This window comes from Mercenaria mercenaria, chromosome 14 (assembly GCF_021730395.1).
Source record: "Mercenaria mercenaria strain notata chromosome 14, MADL_Memer_1, whole genome shotgun sequence".
Lineage (NCBI taxonomy): Eukaryota > Metazoa > Mollusca > Bivalvia > Venerida > Veneridae > Mercenaria > Mercenaria mercenaria.
In genome coordinates, this window is record NC_069374.1 from 4,838,156 (window position 1) to 4,856,021 (window position 17,866).

The 17,866-nt window shown below is 37.4% G+C and overlaps 1 protein-coding gene across 1 annotated transcript in view; it reads left to right on the forward strand.

Annotated features, from left to right (window-relative positions):
• LOC123526202 (Parkinson disease protein 7 homolog) overlaps positions 1 to 15,488 on the forward strand; it is a 47,519-nt gene extending 32,031 nt beyond the window's left edge. The window contains exons 4-5 of the mRNA XM_045305252.2: positions 5,841 to 5,918; positions 13,103 to 15,488. Coding sequence (XP_045161187.2) covers positions 5,841 to 5,918; positions 13,103 to 13,263 — 239 coding nt within the window. The 3' untranslated portion in view covers positions 13,264 to 15,488. The remainder of the gene's footprint in view (positions 1 to 5,840; positions 5,919 to 13,102) is intronic.
• Positions 15,489 to 17,866: the final 2,378 nt, after the last annotated feature.

Below are 17,866 nucleotides of genomic sequence, written 5' to 3' on the forward strand. Positions count from 1 at the left end.
GTTACTGAACCACAACAACAGCCAGAATATGGTTATCTGTAATACTGATATAAATCCATGCTCTACCTGTTGTTACCAAACCATGACAACAGTTGGGGCGTGGTTCTCTATAGTGCTACTATTTACCATGCTCCCACTGTTGTTACTGAACCACAAAAACAGCCAAAACATGGTTATCTGTAATACTGATATATACCATGCTCTACCTGTTGTTACCAAACCATGACAACAGTTGGGGCATGGTTATCTATAATACTACTATTTACCATGCTCCCACTGTTGTTACTGAACCACAACAACAGTCAGAACATGGTCATCTGAAATACTGATATATACCATGCTTTCCCTGTTGTTACCAACCATGACAACAGTTGGGGCATGGTATCTATAGTGCTACAATTTACCATGCTCCACTGTTGTTACTGAACCACAAAAAACAGCCAGAACAGGGTTATCTGTAATACTGATATATACCATGCTCTACCTGTTGTTACCAAGCCATGGCAACAGTTGGGGCATGGTTATCTATAGTACTCATATTTACCATCATCCAGCAGTTGTTGTCGAACCACAACAACAGCCAGAACATGGTCAACATGTGTACCATGTTTCGTCTGTTGCTTCTGGTGGATTATGTACAGCTGTTGTATCATGGTTAACTCTAGTACTGATATACACCATATTCCAGCTGTACTTAAGCAAACAGCGACAACAAGTCGAACATGGTTATCTATAGTACCCATACATCACAGCCCCAGAGCTACGCATTTGCATAGTAGGCCCACAACAAAAAGAAGCTGTAATGGAAAAATATTTCAGACGGGTTCAAACCAACTCAACTGTCATGGCATATTTATCCAAAATACTCATACAGTGCACCCTGTAGAGCAACACCCTTTGGGAGATACAGATATTGACTGTTATGTAGAGGTTGTTGTTCTGGAGAGGTTATATTTGATAGTATAATTCTGCTTAGGGAAATTTTGATGATGATGTTATATAGACGTTTTTCTAAGAGAGGGCGCTGTGGTGAGGTTGTACTGTATATATTATGCATCACCTGGGGCATTGTAAACTATAATATTGGTAATATACCATGTTTCAGCTGTTGTTACCGAATCATTACTACAGTTTGGAAATGGATATAAATTCTTTTGGTAATTACCATTCTCCAGCTGGGTTTAAGGACAACAGTCTGAACATGGATATATAAATATAAACCATGCTCCAGTCGCAAAAGCAACAAATTGGTACAGTACTAACTATAGTACAAGTACTGTTATGTGCAAACTCTAGCTGTTGTAACCTAACCACGGCAAAAGTCAATGTATGGTTATCTAAGATACTCAGATAAACCATGCTCCAGCTGTTATTACCGTGAATAACATATACTAATGATACATACCATGTACAGTTGGTGTTAACTAAGCTGGGCTTCTGATTTTGCTATCGAACAATAGCAACATTTGGGAAATTGTTAACTACAATGCATGTACAGATATATGCTGTTGTTATCAAACCAGGACAAGAGTTGGTGCATGATTATTTATATTACTCATGTATACCATGTTCAGCGTGGTTGCTACTGGAGCATTACAACTGTTAGGTCATGGTTAACTATAGTACTCAAATTATACCGCGCTCCCGCTGTTGCTACCAAACCACGACAACGGCTAAAACATGGTTAACAATAGTACTGATATATACTATGCTCAGCTGTTGTTATCAAACCATGACAACAGTTGGGCATGGTTATCTATAGTACTCATATATCCCCTAGCTCAAGCTGTTGCTAGCTATCACTACAGCAGGGTCATGGTTAACTTTAGTACTGATATATACAATGCTCCAGCTGTTGTTACCAAACAATGACAACAGTAGGGCATGTTTATCTATAGTACTCATATATACCGTGTTCAGTCTTGTTTCCGAAAATGAGGAAGAAGTAAAATATTCAAGTCGTCAATGACGTTTTTTGCTGCCTCAATAGACACAAATAAACCGTGATAAAAGTCATTCTTCATAGTGAATTCCTCATCCGATTCCATGATGTTAATTGAAAACAGAAAACGGGCTAGTTATCTAAAAATATACTTTTATTTGGGATGGCTATTTTTAGATGGCTATTTTTACACGATATTTGCACATGCGCTTAACAATACCATGCGCGGCCTGTTGTCGTTATCCCTCTCCCAGTTGGACTGAGACAATCAGGGTAGATAACTATGGACTGATTTTATGTCAGATTACCTCCCTTTATTTCAAATTAAAATTGGTGTATCTCCATAACTAATGAAGATACTGATCTGAAATTTCATTTATGTGAACAGATTGACTTGAACAATCAGTGAAGATACATATTAACTGAATTTATGATAAATTACCTCCCTTTATTTTTTAGTAAATGAATACACCTTAGCAGCTTCTAATGAGATTGGTTTGAAACATTATTTATGTTGTCCATGGTAAGAAATAGTCATATTAGATAACTTTTGATTGAACATTTATTGATATGAATACTTTACTAATCTATTGTTGTATAGGCTTGTACTCTGTACCTGCATATACTAATGTATGATTAACCCCCCCCCACCCCCCCACCCCCCCACACACACACACCTGATTTTAATAAAAATGGATTTATCTTGGTAAATATTTATATAACTCATTATTGTCTTTAGTTGGACTGAGGCAATCAGGGTAGATAGCTATGGACTGTTTTATGTCAAATTACCTCCCTTTGTTTCAGATTAAAATGGGTGTATCTCAGTAACCAGTGAAGATACTGATTTGAAATGTCATTTGTGCAATCAGATGGACTCGGACAATCAGGGTAGATAACTTTAGACTGAATTTATGACAAATTTCCTCCATTTATTTTATGTAAACGAATATATCTCGGCAGCATCTAATGAGATTGGTTTTAATTGTTATTTAAATCTTCCAGGGTAAGGAATAGTCATGTTAGTACAAAAATGCAGCATTTGAGCCTAGGACCCTCAAACTTGGTATGGAAATTGGCCCTTACTAGGTCAAAAGAGACTGTTACAACAAAATGTTTATCCTGATGATATTTAATGTGTATGCCGATGTGCTCTAAGTCAAAACTTGATCATATCATTTTGAGCAATGGTACTCAGGTGAGCGATACAGGGTCATCATGGCCCTCTTGTTTAAAATATAGCCTTGAAATTTGGATGACAAAACTGACTTTCAGTGACCATGAATATGACCTACTGACCTACTTTCTTAATATTTTAGCATCAGTTTGCCATTTGAAACATGTTGCTCATATTACTCAGGTGAGTGATTCAGGAGCATCATGACCCTCTTGTTAAAAAATCTTTTTGTCATTTATTTATGGCCCCATTTTAAAATAATCATACTAATGTTTATTGCATGACCTGTTAATGAAACTGTTCAAGTAATTATGCCCCCCTTTGAAGGAGGGGTATATTGTTTGCAGATGTGTGTCAGTCAGTCGGTATGTAGACCAATTTGTTTCCGGATGATGACTCAAGAACGCTTGAGGCTAGGATCATGAAAGTTGATAGGAGGTTGGTCATCAGCAGCAAATGACCGTTATTGATTTTGAGATCAGTATGTAAAAGGTCAAGGTCACAGTGACCAGGAACAGTTAAAAGTTTTCCTGATGATAACTCGAGAATGCATGGGCCTAGCATCATGATAGGAGGTTGGTCATGATCAGCAGATGACCCATATTGATTATGAGGTCAATAGGTCAAAGGTCAAAGTCACATTGACCAAGAACAGTAGAACTTTTGTGTACAGTGACCAAATAATTTCTGTTCCTTGTGCAGTTACTGAATGCATCAAGGGGGGCATTACCAGCTCTTGTTTAAAATTAGATTTGTCAAAAAACATGGCCACTAGAGGGATAGGTCACTTTTCCTTATATTCATGTAGTGGAAAAAAATCTCCTTGTGAGCTTTTGTGACCGGTCAGTGTCAGTCATGTGTCATGTTTCCGTCAACATTTTCTAAAAAAATCTTCTTGAAAACCACTGGGCTGAATTACACCAAACTTCACAGGAACGATCCTTGGGTGGCCCCCTTCAAAGAATTGAATTCCATGCCAAACTCTGGTTGCCATGTTAAGCGAAAGGAAAAACTTTAAAGATCTTCTTGTCCAAAACCACAGGGCCTAGGGCTTTGATATCTGGTGTGTAACATCATCTAGTGGTCCTCTACAAAGATTGTTCAAATTACCCCCTAGGGTCAATATAGCCCCGCTATATACTGGTAAATTCCACCAAAATTTAGCCAGTAGCTTGGACTTTAGAGGCTGCCAGAGCTAAAGCCAAAAAAAAAATCTAAACATCTTATCATAAACAAGATGATGGATCTTCACCAAACCAGGTATGTAGCTTCACTCAGATTTATTGAAATGGTTATGCTTTGACCCTTTTAGGGGTGCAGAGTCCAAACTAGACAAACCTTATAATAATTTTTATGCCTTAACACATTTATGTCAAGGGCATAGAGCATTCCTACTGTCTGTACATTCGTATGTATATCCCAAAATCTTTTTACTGCAGTTATGGTCCTTTGATACATGTAGTTTTTCTATGGAATATAGATAAAAAAACTTGTGTGTCCAACTCCTAACACACTATTAGCCTGATTTGCTTCAGACTTTTACAGATGAACAAGCTTGATGTGCAGCTGCCCATAAAGGAAGGAATTTGTTGTGAATATGATGGCATGAGTGTCCTACAGACACCATTCTAGTTATTCATGATAACTACTTGATGGATTTTTACTAAACTTGGTCTATAGCATCCTTGTATTATCCTCACTCAAATTTATTCAAATGAGGTTGCTTGGCCCCTTTAATAAACCACCAGGGCTAAAAGTAGAAAAAAATTTAAATAACTTTTTTCTCATGAACCAGATGATGGATCTTTACCAACTTGGTTTTTAGCATCCTTGTATGTACTTATTTCAGTATTATTCAAATGGATCCACTTCATCCCTATTAGGGGCTACCATGCCTTAAAATCGAAAAAGAATTATGGTGTGTTCATGTGTCTTCCCATTAATGAAAGAATTGATCTTCACTAAATTTTGCCAGTAGCATCCTTGTATGTCACCCTCTCTCACATTTATTCAAAAAGTTCAGCCTTGGACATTAAGGGGCCACCAGTGCTAAAAATAGAAAATGTCTTTAAAGAGCTTCTCATGAACTACTAGATTTTCACCAACTTTGATCTTGGTTCTGATTTGCTCTTTAAACGACCAGTTTTCATGAACCACATAGTGGATCTTCACAAAACTTGGTTTGTAGCACCCTTAAAAGTCCTCTCAAGTTGTACTTTCACATACAATAGCTACTTTAAAACCTGAATGATGGGGATGGGTAAATCTGTGTTAAAAATTTAAAAAGCCGTCTTTATGAAAACAACATGGCTGTCTGAGATGGGTCTAGTTTTCCTAAAATGGGTTCATACCTTCTTCAGTTTTCAAAGCAGAAGTGTTTCTTGTTAGAAACTGGTTGAACTGTGAAGCTCTAGTAAGCTTTATAGGGTCATCATTGCCATTTTGGCAAGTGGCAAAACAGTTCGGTTAGTTGTATAGGACCATCATGATCCCCTAGTTCTAATTCAAACTCATTTATGAAGTATGAAGAAATATTTGCTAGTATATATTCATAGTTGATAAAATGAGTATTAGTCACATGATAAAATCATGTTTCATAATAGGTGTGACAGCTTAATTGAAAAAAAAAACTGGAAATGAAAGGCATGCTCTTCTTTAGTTATAATTCTGATTTACAGAGGCTTATTTTGTAAACATATGTAATATTTTGTTAAATTTCAGCTCCAATTGCACTGGCAAGTCACAAAATTGGGCAAGGGAAAAATGTTACATCTCATCCCAGTGTTAAGGACAAAGTAGGTAAGTCAAGGTGTTATGAAAAGCACTACTGACTCATGGGAAGTAGGTGTTTACTTTGAATGTATACAAGGGAGAAAAATGCATTTTCTTATAGGTCAAAACATAAAAAATTTCTGTATAGAGAAAATATCTTTTGCTTACAACATCTCATTCACAAGAAAACATCTCATTCACAATTTTTCTTGTCCAGAGAAAACTTATATGTAATTATGTTTTCCAAATGTAATAGGGAAGACATATTGTTTGAGTGCTGTTCGACTGTCAGTCTGTATGTCCATCTGTCTGTCACAAAGATTGTCCACGCAACACCTCTGACACTACTAGACGGATTTACACCAAACCAATAAATGAACTAAACCTCACAAAGCCTAGTTACGTATATCATTCGTCCACATTGCCATTTTCCAGTTTGATGATTATCAGCAGAGTTATAGCCCTAGATTCATCAAATTTTGGTATGTTTTGGCCAATTTTCATACATTACAAGGCAGATTTCCACCAAACCTTACAGGAGTGATCAGTGCTAAGCTTTCCTGTGTATATTATTGGCATGTTCTGGTTCAGTGATTTTCAGTGGTGTTTTGTCACTTGATTTGTTGTATTTTACCTTTTCCAACTAACTTCCTGGATACTATTAGGGGGAATTACACAAAAGTGATCATTGCCAATCTTGGTTGTGCCTAGCTTGGGCAAGTTCCATTTTGTTTTTATGCCCCCAGCATCTACTGATGCGGGAGGCATATAGTGATTCTCCTGTCCATCCATTCATTTGTCTGTTCATTTGTTCATCCGTCCATCTGTACGAGGTTAACCAAATGGGACCGTTCCGTCTAGCATCAATACCCCTTACTAGAATGACTTGATACTAATGCAGATGTAACCTGTGACCATTCCTCACCTTCAGACATCACCTGACCTCAGTTTGACCTTGACCTCATTGGACTTAGGTTGCTTTATATGGGCCATCTCTTGGTTAACCAAATGGGACCGTTTTGTCTAACATCAATACCCCTTACTAGAATGACTTGATACTAATGCAGATGTAACCTGTGACCATTTCTCATCTTCAGACATCACCTGACCTCAGTTTAAACCTTGACCTTGAACTTGACCTCGTTTTGGACTTTGGTTGCTTTGTATCGACAAGGATGCCACCAGGGGCATCAAGCGTTTATTTGACGCAACTTCTTGTTTTTAGTAGAGATATCAAATTTTATGATGTTTTAGCCTTTTTTCTTATATAATTGTGTGGATTTCTTGCGAAACTAACAGGAGTGATCAGTGCCAAGTCTTAGTATGCACATTATCAGCAAGTTCTGTTTCAGTAATTTTCAGGAGAGTTATAGCCCTGTATATGTCAAATTTTATGATATTTCAGCATTTTCTCTTACACCATATTGCAGACTTCCATCAAAATTTACAAGAGTTATCAGTTTCAAGCCTATTTATACAATCATCAGCATGTTCTGGTTCAGTGATTTGTAGCAGAGTTACAGCCCTTGATTTGTCAGATTAACTACTTGCTGTGCGCAGTTAGGCTGAATTTCATCAAACCTCACAAGTGATAGGTGTGAAGCATAGTTATGCATATTACTGTCATGTTCTCTTTTAATTATTTTCAGCGGAGTCATGAACCTTGAGTTGTTTTATTCTTTGGTCTTTGCAATTTCTCCGATACCACGGGTTGGAATTCCACCAAATTTCACATTAGTTGTGTATATTGTTGGAATGCTATGGTTCAGTGATTTATCCTTGACTTATGGCCTAAATTTTTGGCAGTTTACAATTTCTGGGCCTAAAGTGAGGGGAGATACATTTTTCATGAAAAACTATTTCTGTTTATATTTGGAAATATATATACACAAGTTTTGTAGCTGTTCTACTCATGTAAAAAGAGTGCATATTTCTGTATTTAAAGCTATCTTTATTACATACACAGGTATATTGTATATGTAGTGAATAGATTTTGGATGAAAGGTTTGGTGAAAGCTTGACAGGAGATGCACTGCATGAAATTTTACATAAAGTTTTCAGACTAAAATTACTGAACCACTTTCATCAAATTTTAGTGTTGATTAAATGAGCTGTGCCATGAGAAAACCAACATAGTGGCTTTGCAGCCAGCATGAATCCAGACCAGCCTGCGCATCCGTGCAGTCTGCTCTGGATCCATGATGTTCGCAGACAGTTTTTAGCTCAACTATACGAAGTATAAGGAGAGCTATCCTACTCGACCCGACGTGGACGTCTCCGCGTCCCCACCTTGGTTAAAGTTTTTTTACACTCTCTTTTTTCAACTTACCTCTATAATAACTTGATGGATTTGATTCAAACTTGAAATAGTTATTCCTCATCATCACTCACATCATCTGACATAAGGGCCATAACTCTGGCACCAATATTTCATAATTTATCCCCCCTTTTCACTTAGATTTTCATGTTAAAGTTTTGATGCACTGCACTTCCTTTCTATCTCACCCCATGTGGTTCTGGGACGATCTGTGTATGAAAAGAATTAGAACTACTGCCTTACCCTTGCATGATCATAATAGGTGACTAATAGGGTCTTAACACTTGCTTTTGCAGTAACTCTGTGATTCCAGCAGGTATGCAAATTTTGATTCCACACCTCATGTCTTTAGCTCACCTGTCACATAGTGACGAGGTGATCTTTTGTGATCACCCTTCGTCCGTCGTCTGTCCGTCAACAATTTCTTGTCTGCACGATAATGGTTTCATTTATCATTTTATTTTAACCAAACTTGCACACAACTTGTATCACCATAAGATCTCGGTTCCTTTCTTGAACTGGCCAGATCCCATTATGGGTTCCAGAGTTATGGCCCCTGAAGGGGCCAAAATAAGCTATTTTGACCTTGTCTGCACAATAGCAGCTTTATTTATGATTTGATTTTTACCAAACTTGCACAAAGCTTGTATCACCATAAGATCTTGGTTCCTCTCTTGAACTGGCCAGATCCCATTATGGTTTCCAGAGTTATGGCCCCTAAAGGGGCCAAAATAAGCTATTTTGACTTTGTCTGCACAATAGCAGCTTTATTTATGATTTGATTTTTACCAAACTTGCACAAAACTTGTATCACCATAAGATCTTGGTTCCTTTCTTGAACTGGCCAGATTCCTTTATGGGTGCCAGAGTTATGTTCCCTGAAAGGCCCAACATTAGCTATTTTGACCTTGTCTGCACTATAGCAGCTTTATTTATGATTTGATTTTTACCAAACTTGCACACAACTTGTATCACCATAAGATCTTGGTTCTTTTCTTGAACTGGCCAGATTCCTTTATGTGTTCCAGAGTTATGGCCCTTGAAGGGATCAAAATTAGCTATTTTGACCTTGTCTGCACAATAGCAGCTTCATTTATGATTTGATTTTAACCAGACTTGCACCATAAGATCTTGGTTCCTTTCTTGAACTGGCCAGATCCCATAATGGGTTCAAGAGTTACGGCCCCTGATAGGGACGGAATTAGCTATTTTGACGTTGTCTGCACAATAGCATTTGTGATTTGAATTTAACCAAACTTGCACACAACTTGTATCACCATAAGATCTTGATTCCTTTCTTGAAACGGCCAGATCCCATAATGGGTTCAAGAGTTACGGCCCCTGATAGGGATGGAATTAGCTATTTTGACGTTGTCTGCACAATAGCAGCTTCATTTGTGATTTGAATTTAACCAAACTTGCACACAACTTGTATCACCATAAGATCTTGGTTCCTTTCTTGAACCGGCCAGATCCCATAATGGGTTCAAGAGTTACGGCCCATGATAGGGATGGAATTAGCTATTTTGACATTGTCTGCACAATAGCAGCTTCATTTATGATTTGATTTTAACCAAACTTGCACACAACTTGTACCACCATAAGATCTCGATTCCTTTTTATACGTCCGAAGGGACATATTATGTTATCGCCTCGGTGTCTGTCTGTCTGTCTGTGTGTTGGTTAGCAATTTCCCTTCCGCTCTGTAACCCCTTGATGGATTTCAGAGAAACCTGACACAAATGTTCACCTCATTGAAATGACGTGCAGAGCGCATGTTTCGGGTGGCTCACTTCAATGTCAAGGTCACACTTAGGGGTCAAAGGTCATATGACTTTGTTTTGTGTGAATATTGCTCTGCATTTGCGTTGCATTGCAGTGCTCTTGTGTTTATTTGGCAGATCCTTCTTTTGTTAGCTTACAATATTTTTTTTTATTACTTCCCTTTAATGTTACTATAAATAGCTTATTTAGTAACTTTTTTATTATTGGCCATAGGGAGAAACCAAGACCACTTTTCTGTGGTACAGCATGGATGGTACCTCCAATTTTCAGGTGTATTTTGACATATCAGTACCTTGTAAGAATTTTTTCTTTTTGTTTTTGGTTAAAGCAATTGTACTCAGGTGAGCGATATAGGGCCATCATGGCCCTCATGTTATTTCAATGTAAATGAGATGTGGAACCAAAGTTTGTAGTCCTGTTTGGCGCCATATAACCTATACTGTGTTGGTGTGCCATAAAACCCAAATAAATAAATAAATTCTTTCTGTCTCTGTTATTATTGAATGGATTTGATTCAAACTTAAAATAGTTGTTCAACATCATCACCCACATCATATGACACAAGATGCATAACTCTAGCACAAAGTTTTCATGAATTATTCCCCCTTTTTACTTAGAATTTCAGGTTAAAGTTTTGAAGCACTTTCACTCTATCTCTGTTATTACTGAATGGATTTGATTCAAACTTGAAAAAGTTATTCCTCATCATCACTCACATCATCTGACATAAGGGCCATAACTCTGGCACCAATATTTCATGATTGATCCCTCCTTTTCACTTAGATTTTCATGCTAAAGTTTTGATGCACTTTCACTCTATCTCTGTTATTTCTGAATGGATTTGATTCAAACTTAAGTATTGTTCAACATCATCACCCACATCATATGACACAAGATGCATAACTCTGGCATGAATTTTTCATGAATTATTCCTCTTTTTTACTTAGAACTTCAGGTTAAAGTTTTGATGTACTTTCACTCTATCTCTATTATTACTGAATGGATTTGATTCAAACTTAAAACTAAAAAAAATCATCACCCACACCATATGACACAAGGTGCATAACTCTTGCACCAATTTTTCATGAATTATTCCCCCTTTTTATTTAGAATTTTAGGTTAAAGTTTTGATGCACTTTCACTCTATCTCTGTTATATTACTGAATGGATCTGATTCGATCAAACTTAAAATAATTGTTCAACATCATCACTCACATCATATGACACAAGAAGCAAAAGTCTGGCACCAATTTTTCATGAATTATGCCCCCTTTTACTTTGAATTTAAGGTTAATTTTGATACATTTTCACTCTATCTCGGATATTATGAAATGATTTTGATTCAGACTTAAGTAGTTGTTCCACATCATCACCCAAATCATATGACACAAGATGCATAACTCTTGCACCGATATTTAATGAATTATGCTCCCCTTTTGCTTAGACTATACTTATATATATAGTGTTTTGATACACTTTATCTTTACCTCTCTTATTACCAGTACTTGATAATTTTGACACAGACTCGGGCTACTGTGCAATATCTTCATCTACCATTGGAGTTAATAAACACTCCAGTGACAGCTCCAGTTTCCTCAGATGTGCCCAGTTTCACTATCCAACATCGAAATAGTCGAGCGCCCTGTCTCCTGTGACAGCTCTTGTTCTAATTGCAACAGGCTTTGAAAGCGAACAGCATGGATCCTGACAAGACTGCATGGATGCACAGGCTGGTCTGGATCCATGATGGTCACAAAGCCACAATATGTTGGTTTTCTCATGGCGTGACTCAGATTTTTAATTGCTTCATTTTCTGTTCCATTTTCAGTTCTGTTATAGGGTACTAAAGCTTTAAAAAAAAAAAAAAAAGTCAAGTTACGAGAAACTGTGACTGTGTGTCAGGTGTTTCACCTTTATGTAAATATCATCATAAACGGGTAGAAATCCCCTCGTAAAAGAAGAGGTATACTGTTTGCAGATGTCCAATGGTCGGTATGTTGGTTGATCGGTAGACAGATTGGTTTCTGGATGATAACTCAAGAATGCTCAGGCCTAGGATCATGAAAGTTTATAGGGAGGTTGATCATGACCAACAGATGACTCCTATTTATTTTAAGATCAGTAGGTCAAAGGTCAAAGTCACAGTGACCTGGAACAGTTAAACCATTTCTGGATGATAACATGAGAACACTTCGGCCTAGGATCACAAATCTTAAAAGGGAGGTTGATTGTGACCACTTGATTACCCCAATTGATTTTGAGGTCAGTAGGTCAGGTCAAGGTCACAGTGACCTGGAACAGTTAAACTGTTTCTAGATGATAACTTGAGAACGCTTGGGCCTAGGGTCAGGAAACTCAATAGGGAGGTTCATCACGACCAGCAGATGACCCCTATTGATTTTGAGGCCAGTAGGTCAAAGGTCAAGGTCAAAGTGACCAAGAACAGTGAAACCATTTCCGAAGGATAACTTGAGAACACTGAGGTCTATGATCACGAAACTCAGTAAGGAGGTTGATCATGACCAGCAGATGACCCCTGTTGACTTTAAGGTCATTAAGTCAAAGATTAAGATCATATTGACCCAGAACAGTAGAACTTTTTTTGTCAAATAGCTAGAGAATGCTTTGGTCTAAGATCACATTTGATACAGAGGTCACTGATGACTGGTAAACAACCCATAATTATTGATTTGAGGTCAGTTAGTGAAAAGTCCAGTGCACAGTGATGAAATAATTTCTGTTCCTTGTGCAATTACTGAATGCATCAAGGGGGACATTTCATGTTCTACAAACTCTTAAATGTTCCAATTTTGTCAGTTCTCCAATCTAAAGGCATTTTGGCAGAAATTTTTTTAAATTTTACATAAACATTACTTGTTTAAAAGTAACAGAACATTGAAGAACTCTCAGAAAAGGATATGACTGTTTAATTGGTCTATAGCAGCGAGTTCTCATTACTTACTCCGGGACGCTGTGTGTCCCAGTCCCTCATTTGGATTACCTTGAGATTTATCTCACACTGAAAACAAAGGAAGTTTATATTACTTTCATATTCTGTAAATTCAATTCAAACATTTTAAAATGTAGAAAACTTACTGTATCATTACAGGGGATCACAAATACTCAGAAGAACGTGTTGTACAAGATGGAAAACTCATCACAAGTCGTGGCCCAGGCACCTGCTTTGAATTTGCTCTTAAAATTGTTGAAAGCCTGTTGGGTGAGGAGAAAGCCAACTCACTGGTGGCCCCTATGCTTCTAAAGATGTGAACACTTCCATTATAAATGTAAACATACCTTTATCAGGTGGAACTTAAGTTTTTCATCATGATCACTTGTTCAAAAATGATGTTGGTTCAAGTTAGCATGCTTATGAAGTTTTTACTTGTATAAATAACAATAACAGCAAGGTCAATGTCATTGGTGATCCTAGCTTACATTCTAACAATTAGTCATTTGCTATATGGTTAAGACATTTTAGATAATGAGTGAAGAAATTTTGCTGCTTGGACTTAAGATGGCTGAGTAACTGAGTATAACTGAATATTAATGGCATTGTTAATAAGGGCATTTTTTCCAATATGCTCTTTGTATGAAAAGGAATCTCCAATTATGTACATTGAAAAACTGCTCACTGTAATATGGATGGCTGAAGCATTCAGACTCCTGCAAATTTTATGGTCTCCAGCCATTTTTAGCTCTCCTGAGCCAAAGGCTCGTGGTGAGCTTTTGTGACTGTCCAATGTCTGTCGTGCCTTGTGTGTCCATCAATATTTTATAAAAAAATCTTCTTGAAAACCACTGAGCAGAATTACATCAAACTTCACAGGAATGATCCTTGAGTGGTCCTCTTTCAAAATTATTTAAAAAATTAAAAAATCTTCTTGTCCAAAACCGCAAGGCGTAGAGCCTTGATATTTGGCATGTGACATCGTCTTATGGTCCTCTATAAAGATTGTTCAAATTGTGCCCCTAGGGGGAAAAAAGGCCCCGTCCCGGGGGTCCCAAGTTTACATTGACTTGCATAGGAAAAACTTTAAAAATCTCCTTGTCTAAAACCAAAAGACCTAGACCTTTGATATTTGGTATGTAGCATTGCCTTGTGTTCCTCTACCAAAATTGTTCAAATTATGCCCCTGGGATGAAAAGAGGCCCTGCCCTTGGGGCTCTCAAGTTTTACATAGACTTATATAGGAAAAAAACTTTAAAAATCTTCTTGTCTGAAACTGCAATGCTTAAGGTATTAGGTCACTAATAGTAATGTTTACAAAATGGCCTTTGCTTGGTATATTCTGAAAGGTAGTTGTGTTTTGCACTATTTTGCAATTTTTAAACAACTTTTACCGTGCTGGTTTTTATAAATTTTGTATAACTTATGGTATCTCCACAAGCTCGAGTAGAGACAAATTTCAAAGTGATAGCCACTATCCAAAACGTTTGCAGAGAACTCATTTTACCATTAATTTTAATAAAAGAAACATCAAACTATTTGTAAACAATTATTAAACACAAAATAAAAATGTCAATATCATTTGTTCATTGGTTCCTCAAGTAAACGGATTTAATGAGACAGAATTCATACTTCAACATTGAAAAAATATTAGAAAGAAGGTTGGTAGGTCATATTCATGGTCACTGAAAGTCAGTTTTAAGATCGCTGTGCAAAACTGTACATGTCATTCAGATTTCAAGGCTGTATGGTAAGCACTTAGGGTCATCAGGTAATTATGTCTAAACAGTCCAGGAAATACAATCTGATAATTTTTTAAGTATTTCTTTTCCTACACAACTCATAAAACTCTTTTCACCCCAGGTGTATAATTTGAACAATCTTAGACATCCACTAGACAATGCTACATACCAAATATCAAAGGCATCATTTTGCCATTTTAAACATGTGGCTCATATTACTCAAGTGAGCGATTCAGGGTCATCATGACCCTCTTGTTTATTATCAGTATAGCTTGCATTAATTGAAAAACAGCAGATATGACTGACATAATTGAGCCATGCCATGAGAAAACCAACATAGTACGTTTGCAACCAGCATGGATCTAGACCAGCCTGCGCATATGCACAGTCTGGTCAGGATCCATGATGTTCGCTTTCAAAGCCTATTGCAATTAGAGAAACTATTAGCGAACAGCATGGATCCTGACCACACTGCGTGGATGTGCAGGCAGGTCTGGATCCATGCTGGTTGCAAAGGCACTGTGTTGGTTTTCTCATGGCAGAGCTTGTTTGTAGATGTTCATTATTCACTGTGGTTTTACTACATCTTTATGTGAAGTGTACCAGCAGAGATTTATTATGGATTAGTGATGATGCCATATGTGTTTGAAATGTGCTTATTTTCTTTGCTTCTGAAGCAGTATATTTAGACTTCATATTATGAAGTGTTAAATCCATGTATACAGATTAGAAAAAGTTTGGTGCATTTTTGTTGCTATTTTGTTTGCTTTTTTTTATAAAATAAATCAGAAATAATAACATTATATGTCTTTTTTTCTTATTAGCTCACCTGTCACGAAGTGACAAGGTGAGCTATTGTGACCGCTTGATGTCCGTCGTCCGTCGTGCGTCAACAATTTGTAAAAAAATCTTCTTGAAAACCATTGGGCAGAATTTCACCAAACTTCACAGGAATGATCCTTGGGTCGCCCCCTTTCAAAAAGAATTGAATTCCATGCAGAACTCTGGTTGCCATGGCAACCGAAAGAAAAACTTTAAAAATCTTCTACTCAAAAACCAGAAGCCCTAGAGCTTAGATATTTGGTGTAAAGCATTACCTAGTGGACCTCTACCAAATTTGTTCAAATCATTACCCCAGGGTCAAAATTGACCCCGCCCCAGGGGTCACTTAATTTTACATAGGAAAATCTTAAAAAATCTTCTTCTCAAAAACCAGAAGCCCTAGAGCTTAGATATTTGGTGTGAAGCATTGCCTAGTGGACCTCTACCAAGTATGTTCAAATCATGACCCCGGGGTCAAAATTGACCTCGCCCCAGGGGTCACTTGATTTTACATAGGAAAATCTTCAAAAATTTTCTAAAAATAAACCAGAAGGCCTAGAGCTAAGATATGTCACATGCAGCATTGCCTAGTGGACCTCTACAGAATTTGTTGATATCATGACCCCGGGGGTCATTTGATTTTACGTAGGAAAATTTTCTAAAAATAAACCAGAAGGCCTAGAGCTTAGATATGTCACATGTAGCATTGCCTAGTGGACCTCTACAAAATTTGTTCAAATCATGACCCTGCCCCAGGGGTCACTTCATTTTACATAGGAAAATCTTAAAAAATCTTCTCAAAAACCAGAAGCCCTAGAGCTTAGATATTTGACATGTAGCATTGCCTAGTGGACCTCTACTAAAGTTGTTCAAATCATGACCCCGGGGTCAATGACCCCGCCCCAGGGGTCACTTGATTTTACATAGGAAAATTTTCTAAAAATAAACCAGAGGGCCTAGAGCTTAGATATTTCACATGTAGCATTGCCTAGTAGACCTCTACAACATTTGTTCAAATCATGACCCCCAGGGTCAAAATTGACCCTTCCCCAGGGGTCACTTGATTTTACATAGGAAAATCTTCAAAAATTTTCTAAAAATAAACCAGAAGGCCTAGAGTTTAGATATTTCACTTGTAGCATTGCCTAGTGGACCTCTACAAAATTTGTTCAAATCATGTCCCCCAGGTTAAAATTGACCCCGCCCCAGGGGTCACTTGATTTTACATAGGAAAATCTTAACAAAAATAATTTCTAATAATAAACCAGAAGGCCTAGGTCTTAGATATTTGACATGTAGCATTGCCTAGTAGACTTCTACAAAAAATTTTCAAATCATGACCGCCGGGGTCAAAACTGACCCCTCCCCAAAATTGACCTCGCCCCATGGGGTTACTTGATTGTACATAGAAAAATCTTCAAAATTTTCTAAAAATAAACCAAAGAGCTTAGATATTTGACATGTAGCATTGCCTAGTGGACCTCTACAAAAAAAATTCAAATCTTGACCCCCCAGAGTCAAATTGACCCAGCCCCAGGGTTTACTTTATTTTATGTTACTATAAATAGCATATTTAGTAACTTCTTTATTATTGGCCGTAGGGAAAAACCGAGACCACTTTTCTGTGGTACAACATGGATGGTACCTCCAATTTTTAGGTGTATTTTGACATATCTGTACCTTTAAGAAAATTTCAACTATATTTACTCAGGATTCTTTTGATTGATCTTGATTATGATTTTTTGACCTTCCTGTCCTGAAGTGCAATGATAACAGGTGAGCGATATAGGGCCATTATGGCCCTCTTGTTTTGTTCATGTATTTGTAATAGGCTTTCGAAGAAGAGGGTGATTGTTTTTCCAGAACATTTGGTTTCAGATCAAATTCTATGCCTGTCAGCGGTCATATTTCTTAAGATTATTTTATGCTATGCGGTCTTTTTTTGTGGTCTGCAACTGTTGGTCAATTGATAACCAGTAACAAGGAGGGCAGTTGTACTCAACATGGCGTGACTATCACTGTTGCTTTCAGCTGAAAACTTCTTGACAAGTTTAATGTCATCTTGACTGCTACTCCTGGTACCGTCAAACCTTACATAAGGATTGCTCATGGGAAAGGGCACACATCTTTTCGTAAAGGGTCGGGTATCCCAAAGCTCAGGTGTTTGAACATCTTTTTCCAAACCGCAGCTTCCCTTCACAGTCTCATATTTATATACCCAAACTACCCACCACATGACACCCCCAGCTTCCTCCCTCCCCAACCTGCCTCTAACACACACACACACACACACACCAAACAAAAATCTTTTATATCTAGAACTTTGGACATATATTGTCCCACTTTGTAGAGCTCTTGT